We start from the raw sequence: 22,025 nt of genomic DNA, 5'->3' as shown, positions 1-22,025 counted from the left end.
TCACTGATGGGCACAAATTAGCATCACTGATGGGCACAGATTGGGCTCACTGAAGGGCACAGACTGGTAGCACTGGCGAGTACTGTAGGGGCTGCACTCTATCAGTGTAAAGCAAAGAGAGCCGATTAACGGCACTTCTGTGTTTACATATGATGCTGTAATTTGACACAGCCGATCACATGGGTTAACCGAGAGCGGGGTTGTGGCAAGAACCAGGGACACAGCATGTCCGCTGAGCGCCCCTGGGGGCACACGATCACGGTTAGATTGGGTGACGTCATATGATGTCAGCCCATAAAGAGAGTGCATCCTTTCCGCCCGTTGTCATTTGTCTATACAGCGGGTGGGAGGCGGTTAAAGCGGAGTTCCACCCTGGGAAAGTTTTTTTTTTAATAAAAATACCCCCGGGACAGTCAGGGCTAGTTCATTCCACAATGGATAGCCTCTGATCTGTCCCGGGTTGCACTTACCTGCAAGAAGAAATACTTACCTTGAAAATGTCTTGTCCAGCGCTGCCATCTCAGGTGTGGGCAGCTTGAAGCCAGCGCGATCCTCTTCTGCGTCCTCTTCCGTCTTCTTCGGTCCCACGATGCACTGCGCCGGCCCCGCCGTCACTTCCGGGGCTGCAGCTTCATCCCTGCACAGCTTCTGGACATGCCCAGAAGCGGTTTAGCAAGGTATGACGGCGCCTACACCGGAACTGACGTCGGGGCCGGTGCAGGCGCATTGATTCCTGGGATCGATGACGTTCAGCTCCCAGGAATCATTGCAAGCCAGGAAGTGACGAATCGCCGTGGCCGCCGAGGGGAGGAAGAGGAAGTAAGGTAAGTATATTTTCGTCTAAACCAGGTAAGTAAAAAAAAAAAAAAAAAAAAATTGCGATTATCCATTTGTTTTTCAGGTGACCCCGGGCATGAAGATGGAGGTAAGTTTAATTTTAGGGTGGAACTCCACTTTAACATCATCTTGGAAAGCACCCAAACCCTAGGACCAACAACACCAGCAAAATACAATGGGGTTGATTGACTAAAGGCAAATAGACTGTGCACTTTCATCATCCAATCACGTGCAAGCAAAAATTTGCTTTTTTTTTTCCTTTGCATTGGATTAGGTATTCTATGCAATGTGCAGCTTCACCTCATTTACTAAGCGCTGGAGCAAATGAACTTGCAAAGTACACAGTCTATTTGCCTTTAGTAAATTAACCCCAATATGTCCACATTAAAAAAAAAAAACCGGCAAACGGCCCCAGAAGCCTCGAAACTCAGGGCGATTTGTTATGCTATGACTAAGGCTCTCGCTGAAACGCGTCAGCTTTGTGTTTTATTATCACTCCTATGTAGAAATTAAAAATGCACTACTTGGAATATAGAGTTGTAAAAGTCCTGATCGCCTTCTTTGTGCAAGAGCCGAGACTACACACAAGCAGTACAATCTGCCAGACACAATGCTGTTACAGTGGGTATAGAAAAGAATCAGCACACTTCAACCACTCACTGCCCAGGCCAATTTTCAGCTTTTAGCGCTGTCATACTTTGAATGACAATTAGGCGGTCATACAGCACTGTACCCATATTAAATTTTCATCTTTTTTTCACACAGATAGAGCTTACTTCCGGTGGTATTTATTCACAGTGGGTTTTTTTTTTTTAAACAAATAAAAAAATACAGAAAATAAAAAAAAAAAAATACAAAAATATTTTTCATAGTTTGTTGTAAAATTTTTCAAATATGTAATTTTCTCCTTCGTTGATGTGCGCTGATGAGGCTGCACTGATGGGCACTGATCAGTAAAACTGATGAGGAGGCTCTGAAGGGCACTGATAGGTGGCACTGGTGGGCATTTATTAGCAGCACTGGTGGGCAAATGTCGGGACCGATGTCCCTTTTACAGAAGCCGGTTATCGGCTTTAAACTTTTCTATCCACGCTGTCAAGTGAGAAAAAAAAAAAAAAGATAATTGGCTCATGTTTACATTGTGTGATCAGCTGTCATTGGCTGACAGCTGATCATGTGGTAAAGGGTAGCCGTGATTGGCTCTTAACCCAGATCTGTGATTAGCTAAGTCCGAGCAAGGGAGGACATCAATGGACACCCTCCTGGTCTTTCGGCTATAGCACGGGCGGGAACAGGTTAAATCAATCACATTTTGTTGCTTTGCGGACTAAAATGAAGACAGACACAGTTTTTGTCTTATCCAGCTGTATTTACTCATATTATTTACTCAACATATAACATCCAAATGAAAACAGAAATCACTGAGTTGGAAAAAAGGATCATCGCCTCCGAAAAAGGACTTGTAAACTCAATCATCTCTAGCTAACCACCTTTTTAATGGCAAACAAAGGCATTTGACTTTCAACTGTGATCAGCTGTGGTCTTTTTGATTAGCTCAGCATGAAAAGAGCTTTCCTGGAGCATTTCAATCACTGATAGTGCAACTGAAGCAAACAAGTAACTATGGGTGGCAAGGCACTGTCATTGGGTTCTCCAGGCTAAAGTTGAGGCCAGGTACAAGTCAGGAGATGGATACAAAAAAGTTAAAGGCTTTGTTATTGCCTAGATCAGTGATGGCAAACCTTGGCAACCCCAGATGTTTTGGAACTACATTTCCCATGATGCTCCACTACATTGCAGAGTGCATGAGCATCATGGGAAATTTAGTTTTAAAACATCTGGGGTGCCAAGGTTCACCATCACTGGCCTAGAAGCCCAGTGAAGTCTATTATCAAGAAATGGAAGGTATTTAGTACAACACCAACCCTCCCTGGATCAGGACGTTGCTCCAAACTGGATGAAAGAGCCAGGAGGAAACTGGTCAGAGAGACCTGTGTTCAGACGTGGTCATTTTGACGCACGAAAAGAGCTTTCCTGAAACATTTCAGTCCCTGGTAGTGCAACCGAAGAAAACAATCAACCAATGGTGGCAAGGCACTGTCAAAAAAATCTCTGAGATAAAGTCAGGAGATGTATACAAACATTGACAGTGAAGTCACAGTCACCAAATTTAACTGAACTTGAGCAGTTCTGCAAAGAAGAGTGGGCAAATACTGCAAAATATAGATGTGCAAAGTTAGTAGAGACAAATCCCAACAGAACTAAGGCTACGTTCACATGTGGGCGTAGAGGATCACGGGCAGAATCACCGCGATTCTGCCCGCCATCCGGAATCATAGCAAATCGCGGGACGCCTGTGCGATTCCGTGATTTGCAATGGCACCCCAAACGCTGTGCGATGTTGCCGCAATTTCTGCCTGCCGAATCGCAGTAACATCGCGCAAACAGAATCGCGGGACGTACGACGCCCAAAAGAAGCTCTTGTACCTTTTTTGGCATCATGCGTCCCGCGATTCTGTTTGCGCGATGTTACCGCGATTCGGCAGGCGGAAATTGCGGCAACATCGCACAGCATTTGGGGTGCCATTGCAAATCACGGGCATCGCACAAGCGTTACACGATTTGCAATGATTCCAGATTGCGGGCAGAATTGCGGCGATTCTGCCGGTGATCCGCTACGCCCACATGTGAACGTAGCCTTAAGCAAAAGGTGGTTCAACAAAATATTGACACAAGGGGGTGATCCTTTTTCCAACTCAGAGATTCCGTTTAACCACTTGCCGACCACTCATTGGAGCTCTACTGCGGCAAAATGGTTAGTTCCCATCCAGCGACGTAGACCTACGTCGCTGGACTCCTCCCCTTGTGGCCGGAGGCTCGCTCCCGCTGTATTCATTCACAGCAGGAGTCGGGCCAGGGGAGGAGCGGCGGCGATCGCCGCTGCTCTTCCCCCGATCGTCGGGGAATCGAGTCTGGAGATCCGCCCGCTTGTGTAAACAAAGCGGGCGGACCTCCCAAGTGACAGACAGTGACAGATTGCAGGGTTCAGCATAGCTGAACCTGCGATCTGTGCCTGTGTCCCTCAGTCACCTCCCCCCACACACGTTAGTAAGCACCAGGCATACATTAACCCCTTCCCTGCCAGTGTAATTTTTACAGTAACAGTGCATATATATAGCACTGATTACTGTAGTTATGTCACTGGTACCCAAAAGTGTCAAAAATGTCAGTCAGGGTTCCGATCTGTCTGCCGCAATGTCGCAGTCCCGCAAAAAAAAAAAAACGCAGATCGCCGCCATTACTCGTTAAAAAAAAAAAAAAAAAAAAAACAGCAAAAATGACAGAAATCTTTCCCTTAGTTAGTAAACGCAATACTTTTACGCAAACCAATCAAAAAACGCTTATTGTGATTTTTTTACCAAACATATGTAGCAGAAAACAAATTGGCCAAAAATTTAAAAAAAATTTGATTTTTACATTTTTTTGGGGGGGGGGGGGGGGGAATTTCATATAAAAAAATGTGAAAAATATTGTTATTTTTTCAAAATTTACGCTCTTTTTTTGTTTATAGCGCAAAAAGTAAAAATCGCACAGGTGATCAAATACCACCAAAAGAAAGCTCTGTTTATAAGAAAAAAAGGACGTAAATTTTGTTTGGGAACGGCGTTGCACGACCGCGCAATTGTCAGTTAAAGTCGCACAGTGCCGAATCGCAAAAAGTGGCCTGGATGTAAGACAGCAAAATCCTCCGGTGGTAAAGTGGTTAAAAAAATAAAAATAAATAAATTCTGACATGTTGATGTTATATCTTTCACTTGGATGTTATAAATTGCACAGCCGGAGAAAACAAAAACTGTCTGTCTTCATTTCAAGCTGCAAAGTGTGATTATTTTAAAGGGAGGAGTGATTCTTTTCTATACCCACTGTATATTGCTTGAAGACAACAGGGTGCAAGCTGCAACTCCCATGGACAACTTCAGGTCTGGATGGCCTCATTATTTTACCACATCTGACCAATCAGGTCAATGAGCAGAGCTCACACACACACTGATCAGTCAACCCAGATCTAGATTTAAGGCTTTGTCCATGGAAAACCGGTTTGCTGCCTCCTTAAAACTGATTTGTAATGCTGCTATGTAACTGCGGGGCATGTGGCGCCTGTCCAGGAACGATGATGAGGTTCTGCCATTATCCAGCAGGCCAGGTGGAGGCTCCTGGCTCACAGAGGCATTATTAACATCTCCTGTATGTCCTTACATGTTTCAGACGTAACTGTAAAATCTTCTGTTTAAAAATTAAAGATCCCAGACATTCCAGAGCAAAGGCCGATCAGTAACTATGTTACCTGCAGTGATTGTGATGAGGGATCAGCCTCAGCATACAGTGCGGCAACTGGTAAGCGGATGGGACTTGGTATAGGACATGTCCATCAGAGACGCTGGACAAATGATAGGAGACGGGCACACAATGCACCTAATAAACACAGCTGCCACCTTTATCTATGGCTGTCACAGCTTTATAATGGGGATTTCCAGAGAAACTGGGATGGTATGTGCAAGGACTGATATGTGTATTAGTAATGTGGAGGAGCCCTCCCAGGGACCATGATCACATAGGGATTAATAGGACAATACTACGGAGCGGACAAGAAAAAAAAAAACATCACATTGAGATGGTGCCGAGTGTGGGACAGTTAGGGGCTCCAGCGCACGGGTGCCAAAAATGGAACTTATTTAGGCGGTCAGGCATTTATTATTTTTTTTACTGATCTCATTGTTTTCATTGGACCATATTTAGAATTGAAAAAAAATAAAAAAAAAAATCTGCATTACTGGTCAGTATTTTACATGCAGAGTATGCATCTACATCACACCTCGCCCTAGATCTAAAGAGTAACTCCACTTTCATGGAAAAAAATTGCAAATACAAAAACAAAATAAATATAGCATATACAATTGCTGCAAAAGTCATGTTGTAACTGAGGCTGCATTCACATGTCAGCGTATGGATTGCGGGCAGAATCGCCGCGATTCCGCCCGCGATCCAGAAATCATTGCAAATCGCGGGACGCCTGTGCGTTGCCCGTTGATTTGCAATAGCACCCCAAATGCTGAGCGATGTTGCCGCGATTTCCACCTGCCGAATCACGGTAACATCGCGCAAAAAAAAAAAAACCGCGGGACGCATAACGCCCAAAAAAGTACAAGAGCTTCTTTAGAGCGTATTGCGTCCCGCGATTTTTTTTGCGCGATGTTACCGCGATTCGGCAGGTGGAAATCGCGGCAACATCGCTCAGCGTTTGGGGTGCTATTGCAAATCACGGGAAACGCACAGGACGTCCCGCGATTTGCAATGATTTCTGGATCACAGGCGGAATCGCGGCGATTCTGCCCGCGATCCATACGCTGACATGTGAATGCAGCCTTAATGTTATTAAAAATTACCTTTCCTTTTCAATCTGTAATTTTCTGTAAAATGGCAATGGGGCAGAGATTACACTGCAATGGTTAATTGCTTGTCTAGGGGACACAGAAAGGAAGATTTACCCAATCCTCTGCACTGCAGCCTCTTCTCCACCATCCTCCAGCAGTCTTAAGGTCCTTTTAAGATCAATGCAGCGCCCATAGCCCTGCACTGGACGTGAGGATACTGAGGCACAGTCCACTGTTAAACCATAAGGGAATGCCACCTGTCTGGGAGTAAAAGCGCTTCTCTTCTCCTCTAGACCAGGGGTATCCAAACTACAGCCCTCCAGCTGTTGAACTGCAAGTTCCATTAGGCATTACAAGACTCAGAGAGCCACAGGCATGACTCCTAGATGCAGAGCAATGATGGGACTTGTAGTTCACCAACAGCTGGAGGGCAATAGTTTGGAGACCCCTGCCCTAGACAAAGCAAGCACTTAACCCTTCCAGTAAAGGCACAACTTTACTGCAAGGGACAATTTTAACATTTCCCAGGGCTGGGCTTTAAATAAATGCATACCTAGTCATCCTTCTATGAAGGTCATTCTGCAGTCACTTCCTGTAATAGGGTGACAACACTGTCTTCTTGTCTACAAACTGTTCTCTTGCGTTGTCACCATATCACACATTCTCCTAATAGAGTCTATATGTGGCTGCTCCAACATTCATTGTGCAGGCATGCCCCACTGTTGTCACCATTAGGAAAACAACCTGAGAAGTGCCATGCAGCAATTGCTGGAGTGCATGCACACAGAAAGTGGCTGCAAAGAAGCTGCAAGAGTTTAGCAGCACCGAAATGCAAAAAATAATGAAAAAAGGTGACAGCTATTTGATGAAAATAGTAATTCTTTATAATAAACAGTGCTTTAGCTTACTAAATGTTATTCAGTTAGAGTTGACATCGACATTTGAGTGTAGACTTTGTAATTCACCAGTATGGCCCCCTTGTCCCATAGCAAATGTACTTGGTGAGAATGTAACTACTAGAGGAAAATTTCCGGATTCCTGAGACAGCAGTGCCCTCTGCTGGTAAAATATGGTACAACATAAAATCAATCCGGATGGGATCACAGTGTTCGAAGTACTGGTCTTGAACCCTTAAACGAGCGGAAAGTTGTATACAATAGTATTTAGTGTTACAGATCATATCATCACATCTTCATGTTGCAATTTAGCTACGGTTTCCCCCATGCGCATCTTCAACAGAAATAATGGTATTGTATATTACTTGCAAAAAGGGACATCCATCACCTAATGTTCAGCCCACTTACCAGATGACCCCTTGGGGTCTAGTGTGGGTAAATGGTCCCTTTTGTGTGGCTCCCGGTATTCCTCAATAGGAACTGTATCCTCTCACTGGGATGGGGATGTTGCCTGGGAGTTCGCTCCACTGTATAGGGAAGGGCTGTAAAGGATTCCACTGTGTGTCTCGTCGGTGTGGTGGTCTCAATATGCGGCAAGGGAAGTGGGAAAACTCATAGTGTAGTATGTATAGGTATTATTTATTGAATAAAGTAGTCACTTACATTGAAATTCCATAAGAACAGCCAGATCATGGAGCCGCAATGGTGGTGCCGGTTTGCGCTCCAGATGCGTTCCAAATAACCGGAAGTAACGTAGGCAGTGTATGCCCTTTTTTTTTTCTTTTTTAACTTTGCTACAACATCAAATTGTAATTTCACACAGCTCTATTTGTGGTGACATCGGGTGAGCTCTGGTGGGTGGCAGAAAAATGCATCTGAACTGCATTTTTCCACAACGCACTGCAACCCGTCTGATGGCAGCGTTGCAGGGTGAACGGGGCACATAGGAATGTTTTCTATGCACCTCTGCAGTGACTGGCATCTATCCAATGCACAAAGACACAATGGCGTTGGTCTACTAAAACTGGAGAGCACAAAATCTGGTGCAGCTCTGCATAGAAACCAATCAGCTTCCAGGTTTTTGTCAAAGCTTAATTGAACAAAATTAAGTCAGAATCTGATTGGCTACCATACACAGATGCACCAGATTTTGCACTCTCCAGTTTCAGTAAGGCTTATTTCACACGGCCGCTCAATTTCGTCCGCTGCGGCACTTTTTTTTTTTTTTTTTTACGGACATGGATGACACTTGTGTCATCCGGTCCGTATGTCCGCATATCATCCCATCCGTTTGCGGATGATATACGGACATAATGTAGGTCTATGGGATTGCGGATGTCAGCGGATGACACCGCTGACATCAGATTTTGCGCCCTTTCCGTTTTTTTAAAACGGAAGAAAAATAGAGTTCTGTTCCGTTCCAAAAAACGGAACAGAACTGAAAGGACGCAAATCGGATGTCAGTGGATGGTCATCCGCTGACATCAGCAATCCCATTGACAAGCATTATGTCCGTATATCACCCGCAAACGGATATGGTTATATACGGACATACGGAACGCCCGTGTGAAAGAGGCCAAAAACAGCCAGATCGCTATTTACAGTACACATAGTTCTCTGTGTTTGTAATACACAGAACTCTGTGGGTGATTGGCCACAGCCGATCAACTGACTTCAGCTGTCAAATTTGTGCTGTGTTTAATCACAGCATGGGTCGGCAGAGGCCGCACGCAAGCCCCTAACCTAGAAGCAAGCCGGCAACGTACCAATTTGTTGTCTAACCTGCCTGTACCGCTTGCCCATAATAAATCTATCGTGAGCGGGCAGTAAGCAGTTTAAAATAAGGTGTTCAAAGTTCCACAGTTGGCTTTCTTTGGAAAGCAGCCACATCTTGGGTAGAAAAGCCTGTCCCCTGCCAGCAGCTGCAGGGCAGGACACTTGCTCTCTGTAGGAAAGCAGTGGGCTCTCTGCAGAGCTCAAACACACCCCCTGCGGAATGAAAGCTACAGCTATCTAATCATACAGAGTTACATTGATCCAGCCTGAATACAGTGTAGGACATAGATAGATAGAATAGAGAATAGGAAAGAGAAGAGAAGAGGAAAAAGAAAAGAGAAGAGAAGAGAAAAGAGAAGAGGAAAGAGAAAAGAGAACAGAGAATAAAATAGACAAGAAAATAAAATAAGATAGAGAAGAGAAGAGGATAAAGAGAAGAGAAGAGGATAAAGAGAAGAGAAGAGGATAAAGAGAAGAGAAGAGGATAAAGAGAAGAGAAGAGGATAAAGAGAAGAGAAGAGGATAAAGAGAAGAGAAGAGGATAAAGAGAAGAGAAGAGGATAAAGAGAAGAGAAGAGGATAAAGAGAAGAGAAGAGGATAAAGAGAAGAGAAGAGGATAAAGAGAAGAGAATAGAATAGGATAGAGAATAGGAATAAGATAGATAGATAGATAGATAGATAGATAGATAGATAGATAGATAGATAGATAGATAGATAGATAGATAGATAGATAGATAGATAGATAGATAGATAGATAGATAGATAGATAGATAGATAGATAGATAGATAGATAGATAGATAGATAGAAAATAATTGGAAAAAGGATCTCTCCCTTGTGCCAGTATTTTGTTGAGCCACATTTGGCTTTAATTACAGCCTTTAGTCTGTTGGGATATGTCTCTACTAACATTGCACATCTAGACTTTGCAATATTTGCCCACTCTTCTTTGCAGAACTGCTCAAGTTTTAGTTAAATTTGATGATGGCCGTTTGTAGACTGCAGTCTTCAAGTAATTCCACAGATTTTCAGTTGGGTTTAGGTCTGGGCTCTTACTAGGCCATGCAAGGACGACATTCACCCTTTTTCTCCTTCAAGTACTGTGTGGTAATTTTTGCTGTGTGCTTTGGGTCATCGTCATGTTGGAAGGAAAACTTGCTTCCCATTGACAACTTTCTGGCAGAGGGCAGCAGAGTTTCCTAAGAGAATTTAATGATATTTTACCCCATCCATTTTTCCTTCTATCCTGACAAGTGCTCCAGTCCCTGCTGGTGGATGGTGAGCTGTATTGGATTTCTGCCAGACATATCGTTTGGTGTTGAGGCAAAATGATTAAATTTTAGTCTCATTCAACCATAACATCCTTTTTCCATGTGTCCTCAGAATCTTCAAGGTGCATTTTGGCTCAGTCGTGACTGTATGTGGTCTTTTTGCGGAATGGCTTTTTTCTTGCACCCCTCCCATACAAGACACATTTGTGGAGAATTTATAATATTGTAGTAACATGCACACAATGACCATTCTTTTCCATAAATTCCTACAACTGCTTCAGAATTGCTGTAGGCCTCTTGGTAGCCTCTCTGACCAGTTTCCTCCTGGCTCCTTCATGCAGTTTGGAGCAACATCCTGATCCAAAAGGTACCAAATACCTTCGACTTCTTAATATTATAGACTTCACTGTGCTTCTAGGCATTAAAAAGGCTTTGACATTTTTTTGTATCCATGTCCTGACTTGTGCCTGGTCACAACTTTAACCCAGAGATCCTGGGGACAGTGCCTTGCCACTCATAGTTAATTGTTTGCTTCAGTTGCACTATCAGGGACTGAAATGCTCCAGGAAAGCTTTTGTCATGCTGAGCTAATCAAAATGACCACAGCTGATCACAATTTAACCACGTTAAGACCGGAAGATTTTGCTGCTCAATGACCAGGCCACTTTTTTCAACTTGGCACTGCGCGACTTTAACTGACAATTGCACGGTCATGCAATGCTATACCCAAACTAAATTTATGTCCTTTATTTCCCACAAACAGAGCTTTCTTTTGGTGGTATTTGATCACCTCTGTGCTTTTTATTTTTTGCGATATTAATAAAAAAAAAAACAAAAAAAATGATATTTTCTACTTTGACTGTTAAAAAATATCCAATATATTCAATTTTTGTCATATATTTAGGCCAAAATGTATTTAGCTACATGTCTTTGCCAAAAAAATTCTCAATGAGCGTATTTTTATCCACTTTAAGATCGGAAGATTTTACCCCCTTCCAGGGTAGGCCATATTTTGCAATTCGGCACTGCGTTATTTTAACGGACAATTGCATGGTCATGCGACGCTGTACCCAAACGAAATGTAGGTCCTTTTTTTCCCACAAATAGAGCTTTCTTTTGGTGGTATTTGATCACCTGTGCGATTTTTAATTTTTGAAAAAAAGAACAATATTTTTCACATTCTGATATATAACATTCCCCCCCCCCCCCCAAAAAAAAGTAAACATTTTTTTTTTAACATTCTAGGCCAATTTGTTTTCTGCTACATATTTTTGAAAAAAAAATTTGCAATAAGCGTATTTTGATTGGTTTGCGCAAAAGTGATCGCATCTACAAACTAGGGGAAAAATTTCTGTCATTTTTATTGGTTTTTTTTTTTTACTAGTAATGGCGGCGATCTGCGATTTTTTGCGGGACTGTGACATTGCGGCGGACAGAGCGGACCCCTAACTGACATTTTTGACACTTTTGGGGGTACCAGTGATATTACTACAGTAATCAGTGCTATAAATATGCACTGTTACTGTAAAAATGACACTGGCAGGGAAGGGGTTAACACTGTTGGTGATCAAGGGGTTAAATGTATGCCTCATGCTTACTGACGTGTGTGGGGGGAGGGGGTTCTGTGACACAGACACAGATCGCAGGTTCAGCTATGCTGAATCCTGTGATCTCTCCCTGTGTGTCACAGAGAAGATCCGCCTGCTCTGTCCTCTTCTCAAAAGCTCACACAACTATTTATTCTACACCGCACGTATAGGACCCCACAGCGCTTGCATAGCTGTACAGAGGAGGGACTCTCCCCTCTGCCCCCGTTGCAAGGTTCACACGGGCACTCTCCTGCACATGCTTTGGAGGTGCCCGAAACTGCATCGCTATTGGCACACAGTTCTACAATCCGTTAACACGATCTGGAAATTAACTTTACCCTTGGACCCGAAGTTGTGCGCCCTGGGTTGGTTGGATGAGGAACAGTACCCCTCTGAGGTTCACACGGCGGTCCTTAGGGTCCTGTTTCTAGCCAGGAAATGGATCTTCCCACTTGCACCTACTCACACTGAACGGACGGAGGAAGTTAAAGCGCTACTGGTCAGAGAAAATCTCACCTATAGACATAGAGGGACTGCTCTGTTTGACCGTATATAGGGCCCATGGCTGGATGTTCCCGGCCTGGCTCCCCTTCATTTAGTCACAAACAGGATTATGGGTGGGGTCTCCACATCAACATAGCGCTGCTCCATCGGTTGGGTTATGCTCTACAGTTACCTGGGCGGGCAGGGGTTAACCTCGCTTACTAGACAGTTATTAGTATTGGCTTCACCAGGCTGGCACCTCTCTTGAGGCGCTGCTGCTGGGCAGTTCACCAGATTTCCCTCTCCCCACTCCCCCATTTCCCCCGTTTTTTTTTTCCTTCTTTGAGCGATAGACTTCTCTCATGTTTGCTAGGACTCGGGGAGGCTTCCCCTGAGTGTGGAATCCCGATTTATCTTCTATTCTGGGGCACTCTGGTGACACCTCAGGGTTTTTTTTAATTCTTCCTATGGCACAGGGATACTACCAGCAGCCGTTGAGCACTAGCATTGTTAACGTTGTTGCTTATATTCGATTCATGTATTTTAACAGCTGTGCATACATATATATTGGTATACTGGTACATGTATTATGGGGATGATGCTCTATCGCTAGTTTATTGTTCAGTGTTGTCTTGTAATGTGAAAAAATAATTCAATAAAAAATTATCTGATTAAAAAAAAAAAAGTCAAATATCTTTGTGTGCCATTAAAAAGGCATTTAGCTACACCTGATTGAGTTTACAAGTCATTTTTAGGAGGGGGGAGAACCTTTTTCTAACCCAATGATTCTGTTTTTGATTTTTTATGACATGTTGATGTTATATCTTTCATTTGGACTTTACAAGTAGCACTGAGTAAACACAGCTGGATAAAACAAATACCGTATCTGTCTTCATTTCAGGCTGCAAAAGCAACAAAATGTGATTATTTTAAAGAGGGTGATTCTTTTCTATACCCGCTGTAGAGATTTACACACACGCGCATGCATGCACGCACGCACGCACACACGCACGCACACCATTCCTAGCCTATCCCCCTTGAAGCTGGAAATCACTGAAATACACGCTGCTACTCCAGTGGTTTCCACTTGCTTTGGGGTTCCTCGCTGAGCAGTCGGCCTGCTGCTTTCTAAACACAGGTGGTCAGCCGCCATTCGAAAACAGCTGTCAGGTCCCGCTGTTCTCTATGGGGGAATCGATAGGAACAGACTAGTGATTGGCCGATACCGATTTTTTTGGTCATCGGAATCGGCTGATATTTTCGGACATTACAATTTTTTTTTTTTTTTTTAATATCTACAGGTACTGTGGTGGAGGGATCTGGGGGTCTAAAAGACCCCAAACCCCTCCTCTGCACTTGAAGCATTTAAAACACCAAGTTTGGCTGTTTTGAATGCTGTAAGTTTTTGAATTTGGCCCCGCCAGTACCCGGACGTGAGGTCATGTCATGGAAGGCAGTTGGGGGGGGACATCCCCTCCCGCTCCTTGGAATGACAGCCGAGCGGCTTCTCAGCCGCATCGGTTGTCATTACAAGACAGCCGACCGTCGGCTATGGACACCGGTACCGGGGTGATGCCTGCAGCTAGAGGTACAGCACTTTCCCCAAATATCTGCAATATCGGTAAATCAAAAGGCCGATTCCGATATATCAGGGAAAGTGCATATCGGCCCTCGATATATTGGCTTTGCCGATAATCGGTCGATCTCCAGAACAGACCGTCGGTCCGTTCTCATCCGATCCCATCCGCTGGACGGATGGAAAATAGGGTTTCCATCCGTCCAGATTTGACGGATCGGATCGGATGTCAGAGGACATGTCTCCGCTGACATCCGATGCCCCATAGAGATGCATGGGGCATCCGTTCAGATCCCCAAAAAAAACTGACAGGTGGATCTGAACGTTCCGCCTGTGTGAAAGGGGCCTTATAGTTTGTGGAATGCTTACATATTGATTACATTACATACACCTTCATTCTAACAGCGCAGCGCCAACACTGTACTATAGACATAGTTATATTGGTCCAAGCTGCACCAATGTACTGTAAAATTATACTATCCTAGGATTTTATCTTCAAGAGTCCACAGGGAATAAATGGTCTGCAGCACAAAGCCCAGCAATGCCCCCCTAGACGCTGAAAGAACAATGTGATTGGGCCCACATCCAGGTCACATTACTGATGACAACATCCACTATTTTATATTGCAGTAGACTCACTCAGAGAATGGTAGACCGGCTTGTGTATCCCCTGCAGGTGGGTGGAGCACAGTGATGCGATCTTCCCTGGCGGCTGCATCCTGGCATCAATAATATGCCATACCCGGGAGAATGTGGCCCATTGCTAGACACAAGAGAAACAATATATTAAAATACAGCTCCAGGAAACAAATCGATTAGTGACTTCATATTACAATCCATGACAATGGGCTAAAATCAGAGAGATCAAGTTTAAATGTGACACTAAACTCTGGATTAAAAAAAAAAAATCTAATCAAGCATGTATTCTTAAAGTGGTTGTAAACTCTTCCAAATACCCAGTGAAGTGACTGGCCTCAGCTGATACACAGAGACAAAAAACCTCCTATATAAGTTGTACCTGTTTATCTGACGTCTTCTCTCCTCTACATCCTCTGTATGGTGATAATTTTCATTTCCATCAAACACTGTGGCATCCTTTCCTTCCTACCATATTACCCAGTTCATAGCAGTATAGATCCTAACGCATTACCCAGTCCATACCAGTATAGATCCTAACGCATTACCCAGTCCATACCAGTATAGATCCTAACACATTACCCAGTCCATATCAGTATAGATCCTAACACATTACCCAGTCCATACCAGTATAGCTTCTAACACATTACCCAGTCCATACCAGTATAGATCCTAACGCATTACCCAGTCCATACCAGCACAGATCCTAACGCATTACCCAGTCCATACCAGCACAGATCCTACCACATTACCCAGTCCATACCAGTATAGATCCTACGCATTACCCAGTCCATACCAGTATAGATCCTAACACATTACCCAGTCCATACCAGTATAGATCCTACGCATTACCCAGTCCATTCCAGTATAGATCCTAACGCATTACCCAGTCCATACCAGTATAGATCCTACGCATTACCCAGTCCATTCCAGTATAGATCCTAACGCATTACCCAGTCCATACCAGTATAGATCCTACGCATTACCCAGTCCATTCCAGTATAGATCCTAACGCATTACCCAGTCCATACCAGTATAGATCCTACGCATTACCCAGTCCATTCCAGTATAGATCCTAACGCATTACCCAGTCCATACCAGTATAGATCCTACGCATTACCCAGTCCATTCCAGTATAGATCCTAACGCATTACCCAGTCCATACCAGTATAGATCCTACGCATTACCCAGTCCATTCCAGTATAGATCCTAACGCATTACCCAGTCCATACCAGTATAGATCCTACGCATTACCCAGTCCATTCCAGTATAGATCCTAACGCATTACCCAGTCCATACCAGTATAGATCCTACGCATTACCCAGTTCATACCAGTATAGATATCCAGCATGAGATTTTTCCCTATTGAGATTTGATGTGTTTTCAAAGTGTTCCTTTAATTTTTATTGAGCAGTTTATTTTGGATAGGGGGATGTTACAGCTTCTGTGGGGTTTGTATTTTCCTTCTGTGTCCCATTGGGAAAATTTCCAAAACAGGAAGTGAGAGAAAATCCCTCCAAAGTGAGGGAATAACATGTCATCACCAGAACGAATGTCTCCATTGGAAGATTTCTCCTCTATTTCTGTTCTGGCGACAACCGAATATTCATCATTTTCTTTTGCTTTCAGTGATAATGGTAAGCAGGACAAATAGAGAGGGGGAATCTCCCTAAAGGGACACAAACAACAATACAAACTGACCAATGTTCTAATCCCTCTCCACTCTATTCAAAACCAGGGTGGATAAAAATTGATGACTTTTTTTTTTCTTTTTAATTAAAAAAAAATCTGATTTTTTTTTTTTTTTTAATTTAAATCTGATTTTTTTTTTTCTTTTTGTCAAATTTATTTGAATAAAATGCTTTTGGAGCAAAAATGTCTCTAAAGATAGTTTTCTATTTAAGATACATTAATAATTTAGTTTATTCAGCATGAAATGGCGCTTAGTTATGTAGCATGAGGCTGTTTATTCTGCAATATTTACAGTATTGGTAAACTCATTCAATGAATCTAAGCTCTGGAAGCTGAGATAACATGCACTGCATTGATGCAGTCACACAATTACACACTAACTACCAGCAAGAACGAGTCTTTACATTTAAAGAGCACCTGTTATTTCATATCCATCATGGCAGCGGCTGTCAGCGGGCATCCACTCACCTGCTGCCACCATGTCCCTCACCTTGTTGTTGAATGTTAGGGATGCACCGAATAATCGGCGGCCGAATTATTATTCGGCCGAAAATAGAAAAAATAGCACTTTCGGTGTTCCGCCGAATAAGTCAAAAGGCCGAATAATTTGTTGCCGAATAATAGGGCTGAACGATAGTCGATATGATATTGACTATCGTTCTGTGGCCGTAGGCGATATTTACAGGGGGAAGGGACTCGGAGGAGGACAGGAGGACTCACAGACTTCCGTGTTAGGCAGGGGAAGCCGGGACACTTCAGCGGTGAGCATACATACATTACTCACTCGTGCACTGCAGCCCGCCCCACACATTCAGTGAGTCTTAAGGCCCGTACACACGTACCGATCGTCGTCATACAAACGTCGGCGGACGAAAGATCTGCCGATTGTATGCGTGTTAGTATGGTGCCTCCGACAGATGTCTGCACACAATCCGCGGACAAAAGTCTTTCTTGCAAACATGAAAATTTTTGTCTGCGGACACCAGAACGGACGATTGTTCGCCTGTCAGTACAGAATTCGGCCGACAGACCGCAGATTTGCAAGACTGGGCATGCTCAGAAAATAAAAAACACAGGGAAAGTTAACCATTACATGACATCACTTCTGCAGTCAGCTGAAGTCTGCAGACAAAATTCTTGTGCTGTCCTTGTGCTGTCTTTGCACTTTTCAACAGACACCGACATCCCGGGGAGAAAAGAGGAACATTTGTATGACGACGATCTGCGTGTGTGTACGGGGCTTTACTCTCCTCCCTAGTTTTTTCAATGGCACATTCAGGAAGCCAATCACGCCGTGATTAGCTGCACAGCGAACAAATCACACGTGCCTGCACACCTGATTGGTTCCGCTGTGCCGAGTAATGTATGTATGCGGCTGTGCTCCTTTCCAGGCTACTACTAGTCCACCTCCAGCCTCCTACTACCACCACTATGAGAGACTGTCTGTCACGGTATAATCTGATCGAGTCCACACTGACACTGACTGACTGTCACTGAGTAATTGATGTTACCACATTAACCCTGACCTGCCCAGTGCCCTGTATCTGCAATTAAAATTTACAAGGCTGCCTGCATGCTTCCTGATTTCCATTCCCAGCATCCTTCCCAATCCCTACAGTGTCACTAACATTAACCCTATGGTACAAGGCTGCAGTGTGCACTGAATCCCATTCCCTACAGTAACATTTAGCGAGAGAGAGAGACATGAGAGGACAAGAGAGAGAGAGAGTGAGAGAGAGAGACATGAGAGGACAAGAGAGAGAGAGAGAGAGAGAGAGAGAGACATGAGAGGACAAGAGAGAGAGAGAGAGAGACACGAGAGGACAAGAGAGAGGACAAAAAATTGGCAAAATAAATGGAAAAAATGCAAAACACCGCGTTCGGTATTCGGCCAAACATTTTATTATTATTCGGCTTCGGCTTCGGCCAAGAATTTCATTTCGGTGCATCCCTATTGAATGTGATTATGGTAAGTCAACAGCGGGTCAGAGGAAGAGCCGCTGCGGGTCAGAGGAAGAGCCGCTGCGGGACAGAGGAAGAGCCGCTGCGGGACAGAGGAAGAGCCGCTGCGGGACAGAGGAAGAGCCGCTGCGGGACAGAGGAAGAGCCGCTGCGGGACAGAGGAAGAGCCGCTGCGGGACAGAGAAGGAGCCGCTGCGGGACAGAAGAGGAGCCGCTGCGGGACAGAAGAGGAGCCGCTGCGGGACAGAAGAGGAGCCGCTGCGGGACAGAAGAGGAGCCGCTGCGGGACAGAGGAGGAGCCGCTGCGGGACAGAGGAGGAGCCGCTGCGGGACAGAGGAGGAGCCGCTGCGGGACAGAAGAGGAGCCGCTGCGGGACAGAAGAGGAGCCGCTGCGGGACAGAAGAGGAGCCGCTGCGGGAAAGAAGAGGAGCCGCTGCGGGACAGAAGAGGAGCCGCTGCGGGAAAGAAGAGGAGCCGCTGCGGGAAAGAAGAGGAGCCGCTGCGGGAAAGAAGAGGAGCCGCTGCGGGACAGAAGAGGAGCCGCTGCGGGACAGAAGAGGAGCCGCTGCGGGACAGAAGAGGAGCCGCTGCGGGAAAGAGGAGGAGCCGCTGCGGGACAGAGGAGGAGCCGCTGCGGGACAGAGGAGGAGCCGCTGCGGGACAGAGAAGCCGCTGCGGGACAGAGGAGAAGCCGCTGCTGGACAGAGAAGGGGCCGCTGCGGGACAGAAGAGAAGCCGCTGCGGGACAGAAGAGAAGCCGCTGCGGGACAGAAGAGAAGCCGTTGCGGGACAGAGGAAGAGCCGCTGCGGGACAGGAGAGAAGCCGCTGCGGGAAAGAGGAAGAGCCGCTGCGGGACAGAGGAGAAGCCGCTGCGGGACAGAGGAGAAGCCGCTGCGGGACAGAGGAGAAGCCGCTGCGGGACAGAGGAGAAGCCGCTGCGGGACAGAAGAAGAGGCGCTGCGAGACAGAGGAGGACCCGCTGCGGGACAGAAGAGAAGCCGCTGCGGGACAGAAGAGAAGCCGCTGCGGGACAGAGGAGGAGCTGCTGCGGGACAGAATAAGAGCCGCTGCGGGACAGAATAAGAGCCGCTGCGAGACAGAAGAGGACCCGCTGCGGGACAGAGGAGCCACTGTGGGGCAGAAGAGAAGCCGCCGCTGCGGGACAGAGATGACAGTTGCTCTTAAAAAAATGATGGTTTAAATGAAGCCTTTTTCCTAGTGATTTAAATGAAATCCCCCCCGGTCCAAAACTTGGTCCCTGTGCACACACATATGCGCACTGCGGCAGATATGTCCCGGTCGTCAGCGACCAGCAGGGCCCACTCAGGCCTCATGGCCATAGCTGGGGTCGTAGAACATAACATTCAGTGTATTTCCCCTTGGTGGAGACACCCCTCCCCCCCCCCCCCCCCATAGAAATCATGGGCTGCCTCCCCCCAGGGCCGCACATAGTGGGTTTACACACGACCTGCATCCAGCCATTGCTTCCTATTGTATGCAGGGCCTGTGGCTCGCAGGGAGGGGAATACACCCCCATTTTTTATACAGTCTGTTTGGTGGATCTAAAGGAGATTGTACAATCAGATTGTATGATGTATGGGACAGACTTAGCCCATTGCTTTGGCCTAATTGTGGCTGGAAATCCGGCCTTGTGTATGTCCAGCATTATGCAGCCATGAGAGAACGCCTTTCCGGGGCTCCGATCTCTGACAGACATCATTACCTGGGCAGCTCTGCTGTAACTCGCCATCACATGGAGGTCACCATGACACACACAGCCAGACAGAATACTGTATTCACCAGAGGTCCACCCCTAGTATTTTATGTCTCCTTCTTCGCAGCCATGTTTGGTAAGTCTATTTCCTAGACGTCGGTACCATACGGTCTACGACAAAATGGTTCCCGCCATTCGTTAAAACACGCATAACACGAGACCTGTCAGGAGTATTTTCTCGCTGATGTATTTGTGTATCCAGTAGCGGAGACATTTTTCCTGCGTTTATTGCTTAACATTCAACAGTATTTGGTCTTTGACAAAATGGCGTTCACTGTTAATTTCAACGAGAGAATAACGGGACACTTTATGTGAAGCTTAGTAATGCATTTTTCCTCAAATCGAACTCCCAGCTACCAGTCTGTTTTGACTGAAAAAAAGTATTTGCTACATTGTATTAGGTAGGGGAACATTGTAACCTTCAACTAAATTCTAGTGACTACATTGCTGTGACAGTGTGCTGCAGGAACCTTCTGTCCGGGAACATGTTTCCGGGGGAAAGTCTTAGGTGGTGACAGCCGGGCGGAAGTACGTAACTGGCGCGGCGATTTGATTCTGGGCTGTGTGTGCGTACCATAAAGGGGGAAGTTCCGGTTCCCGGTGTGGTGAAGAGGAGCTGTCCGGGTGTATATGGAGCGCTATGTGCTGCTCGTCAGCTGGCAGAGAAAGCCGGAGGGAGCTCGGGACCAGCAGCAGGCCCTCCCCGCAGGTACCACAAACCTCATTGCTTTTATATGGGGGTGCTGCTACTGCAAGCATCTTCTACTGAAAATGCCAGCTGCCTGGCTGCTAAGCTAAGTCAGCCTGAACACACTGGTGCAGAGTCCTGACTTCAATTGCTGCATGCTTGTTCCTCTGCAGCCAGGCAACCTGCATTTTCAGGGGGGTGTAAACCCCTGCAACCTACACTTCATTGGTGGCCCCTGCAGTGCCGACCGCTCAGCGATAGAACGGACGACATGTCCGGCCGTCCTGCTTCCTCATTCGCATCCTCCGGCCATCTGATTGGCTGGGGGCGCAATTACATCATATGCATGCGCGCGGGAGATGCTGTTCACGGCATAGGGCTCTGTAGGAACGGCGCGGGTGGTCCTTCCTTCAGAGTGCATTCGCTGATGACATCATCGGCTGCATGCACTGTAAATATCTCCTAAAAAGTGCAAGTTTAGGAGATATTTATAGCACCTATTGGTAAACCTTATCATAGGCTTATCTATAGGTTAAGGACTTTAAGGTGAGTTTACAACCTCTTTAACCACCTCCTACCCGGGCCATTGTACATATACGGCCGGGTGGGAGTCTCGTCCTTCTGATCGGACGTTCCGGAACGTCCTTCAGAAGGAGAGAGATCGCGCCGCCGCGGGCACGCGCAGCGGCGCGATCTCGATGTGCCTGTGTCCCTAGGACACAGAGCAACAAAACTCGGCAGGAGGGCCCTGTGATTGGCCCTCCTGATCACATGACGGCTGTGTCCAATCACAGCCGTCATGTAATGTAAATAGAGCCGTTGTAATGGCTTTGATCTCTTCTCCTCCTGACAGATCCTGTCAGTGAGGAGAAGATCAGAGGATCGGTGCTGCTGCGGGGGTGATCAGTGAGTATTTCCAATTACTCACTGATCACAGGGGGGGTCTGTGCTGGTAATCAGATGATTGATTACCAGTGCAGCCCTGGGGGGGGGGGGGGTGCTACTAGAGCCACCAGGGATGCCCACCCATGACCACCAGGGATGCCCACCAGGGATGGCAAACAGGGCTCAGAGAGCCTGCCAGTGGTGCCCCCTATCAGTGCTGCCCACCAATGCCATCTATCAGTGCTGCCCACCAGTGCCCGTTATTGCCATCTATCAGTGCCACCTGTCAGTCCCCATCAGTGCTGCCGATCAGTCCCCATCAGCGCTGCCTATCAGTGCCCACCAATGCTCCCCATCAGTGCCACCTGCCAGTCCCCATCAGTGCCACCTGTCAGTCCCCATCAGTGCCGCCGATCAGTCCCCATCAGCGCTGCCTATCAGTGCCCACCAATGCTGCATATCAGTGCCACCTGTCAGTCCCCATCAGTGCCACCTGTCAGTCCCCATCAGTGCCGCCGATCAGTCCC

The 22,025-nt window shown here is 46.1% G+C and overlaps 2 protein-coding genes across 2 annotated transcripts in view; one reads left to right on the top strand and one right to left on the bottom strand.

The window, feature by feature from the left end:
* MRPL13 (mitochondrial ribosomal protein L13) overlaps window positions 1-20,009 on the bottom strand; it is a 121,877-nt gene extending 101,868 nt beyond the window's left edge. The window contains exons 1-2 of the mRNA XM_082257932.1: window positions 19,875-20,009; window positions 14,499-14,622 (exon numbers count right to left, since the gene is read on the bottom strand). Coding sequence (XP_082114058.1) covers window positions 14,499-14,622; window positions 19,875-19,901 — 151 coding nt within the window. The 5' untranslated portion in view covers window positions 19,902-20,009. The remainder of the gene's footprint in view (window positions 1-14,498; window positions 14,623-19,874) is intronic.
* Window positions 20,010-20,482: 473 nt separating this feature from the next.
* MTBP (MDM2 binding protein) overlaps window positions 20,483-22,025 on the top strand; it is a 146,817-nt gene continuing 145,274 nt past the window's right edge. Inside the window, exon 1 of the mRNA XM_082257933.1 lies at window positions 20,483-20,634. Within this exon, the coding sequence (XP_082114059.1) occupies window positions 20,556-20,634 (79 nt within the window). The 5' untranslated portion in view covers window positions 20,483-20,555. The remainder of the gene's footprint in view (window positions 20,635-22,025) is intronic.

Source organism: Pelophylax lessonae (assembly GCF_965119305.1).
Source record: "Pelophylax lessonae genome assembly, chromosome: 5".
Lineage (NCBI taxonomy): Eukaryota > Metazoa > Chordata > Amphibia > Anura > Ranidae > Pelophylax > Pelophylax lessonae.
This window is presented reverse-complemented; position numbering and strand designations above follow the sequence as displayed.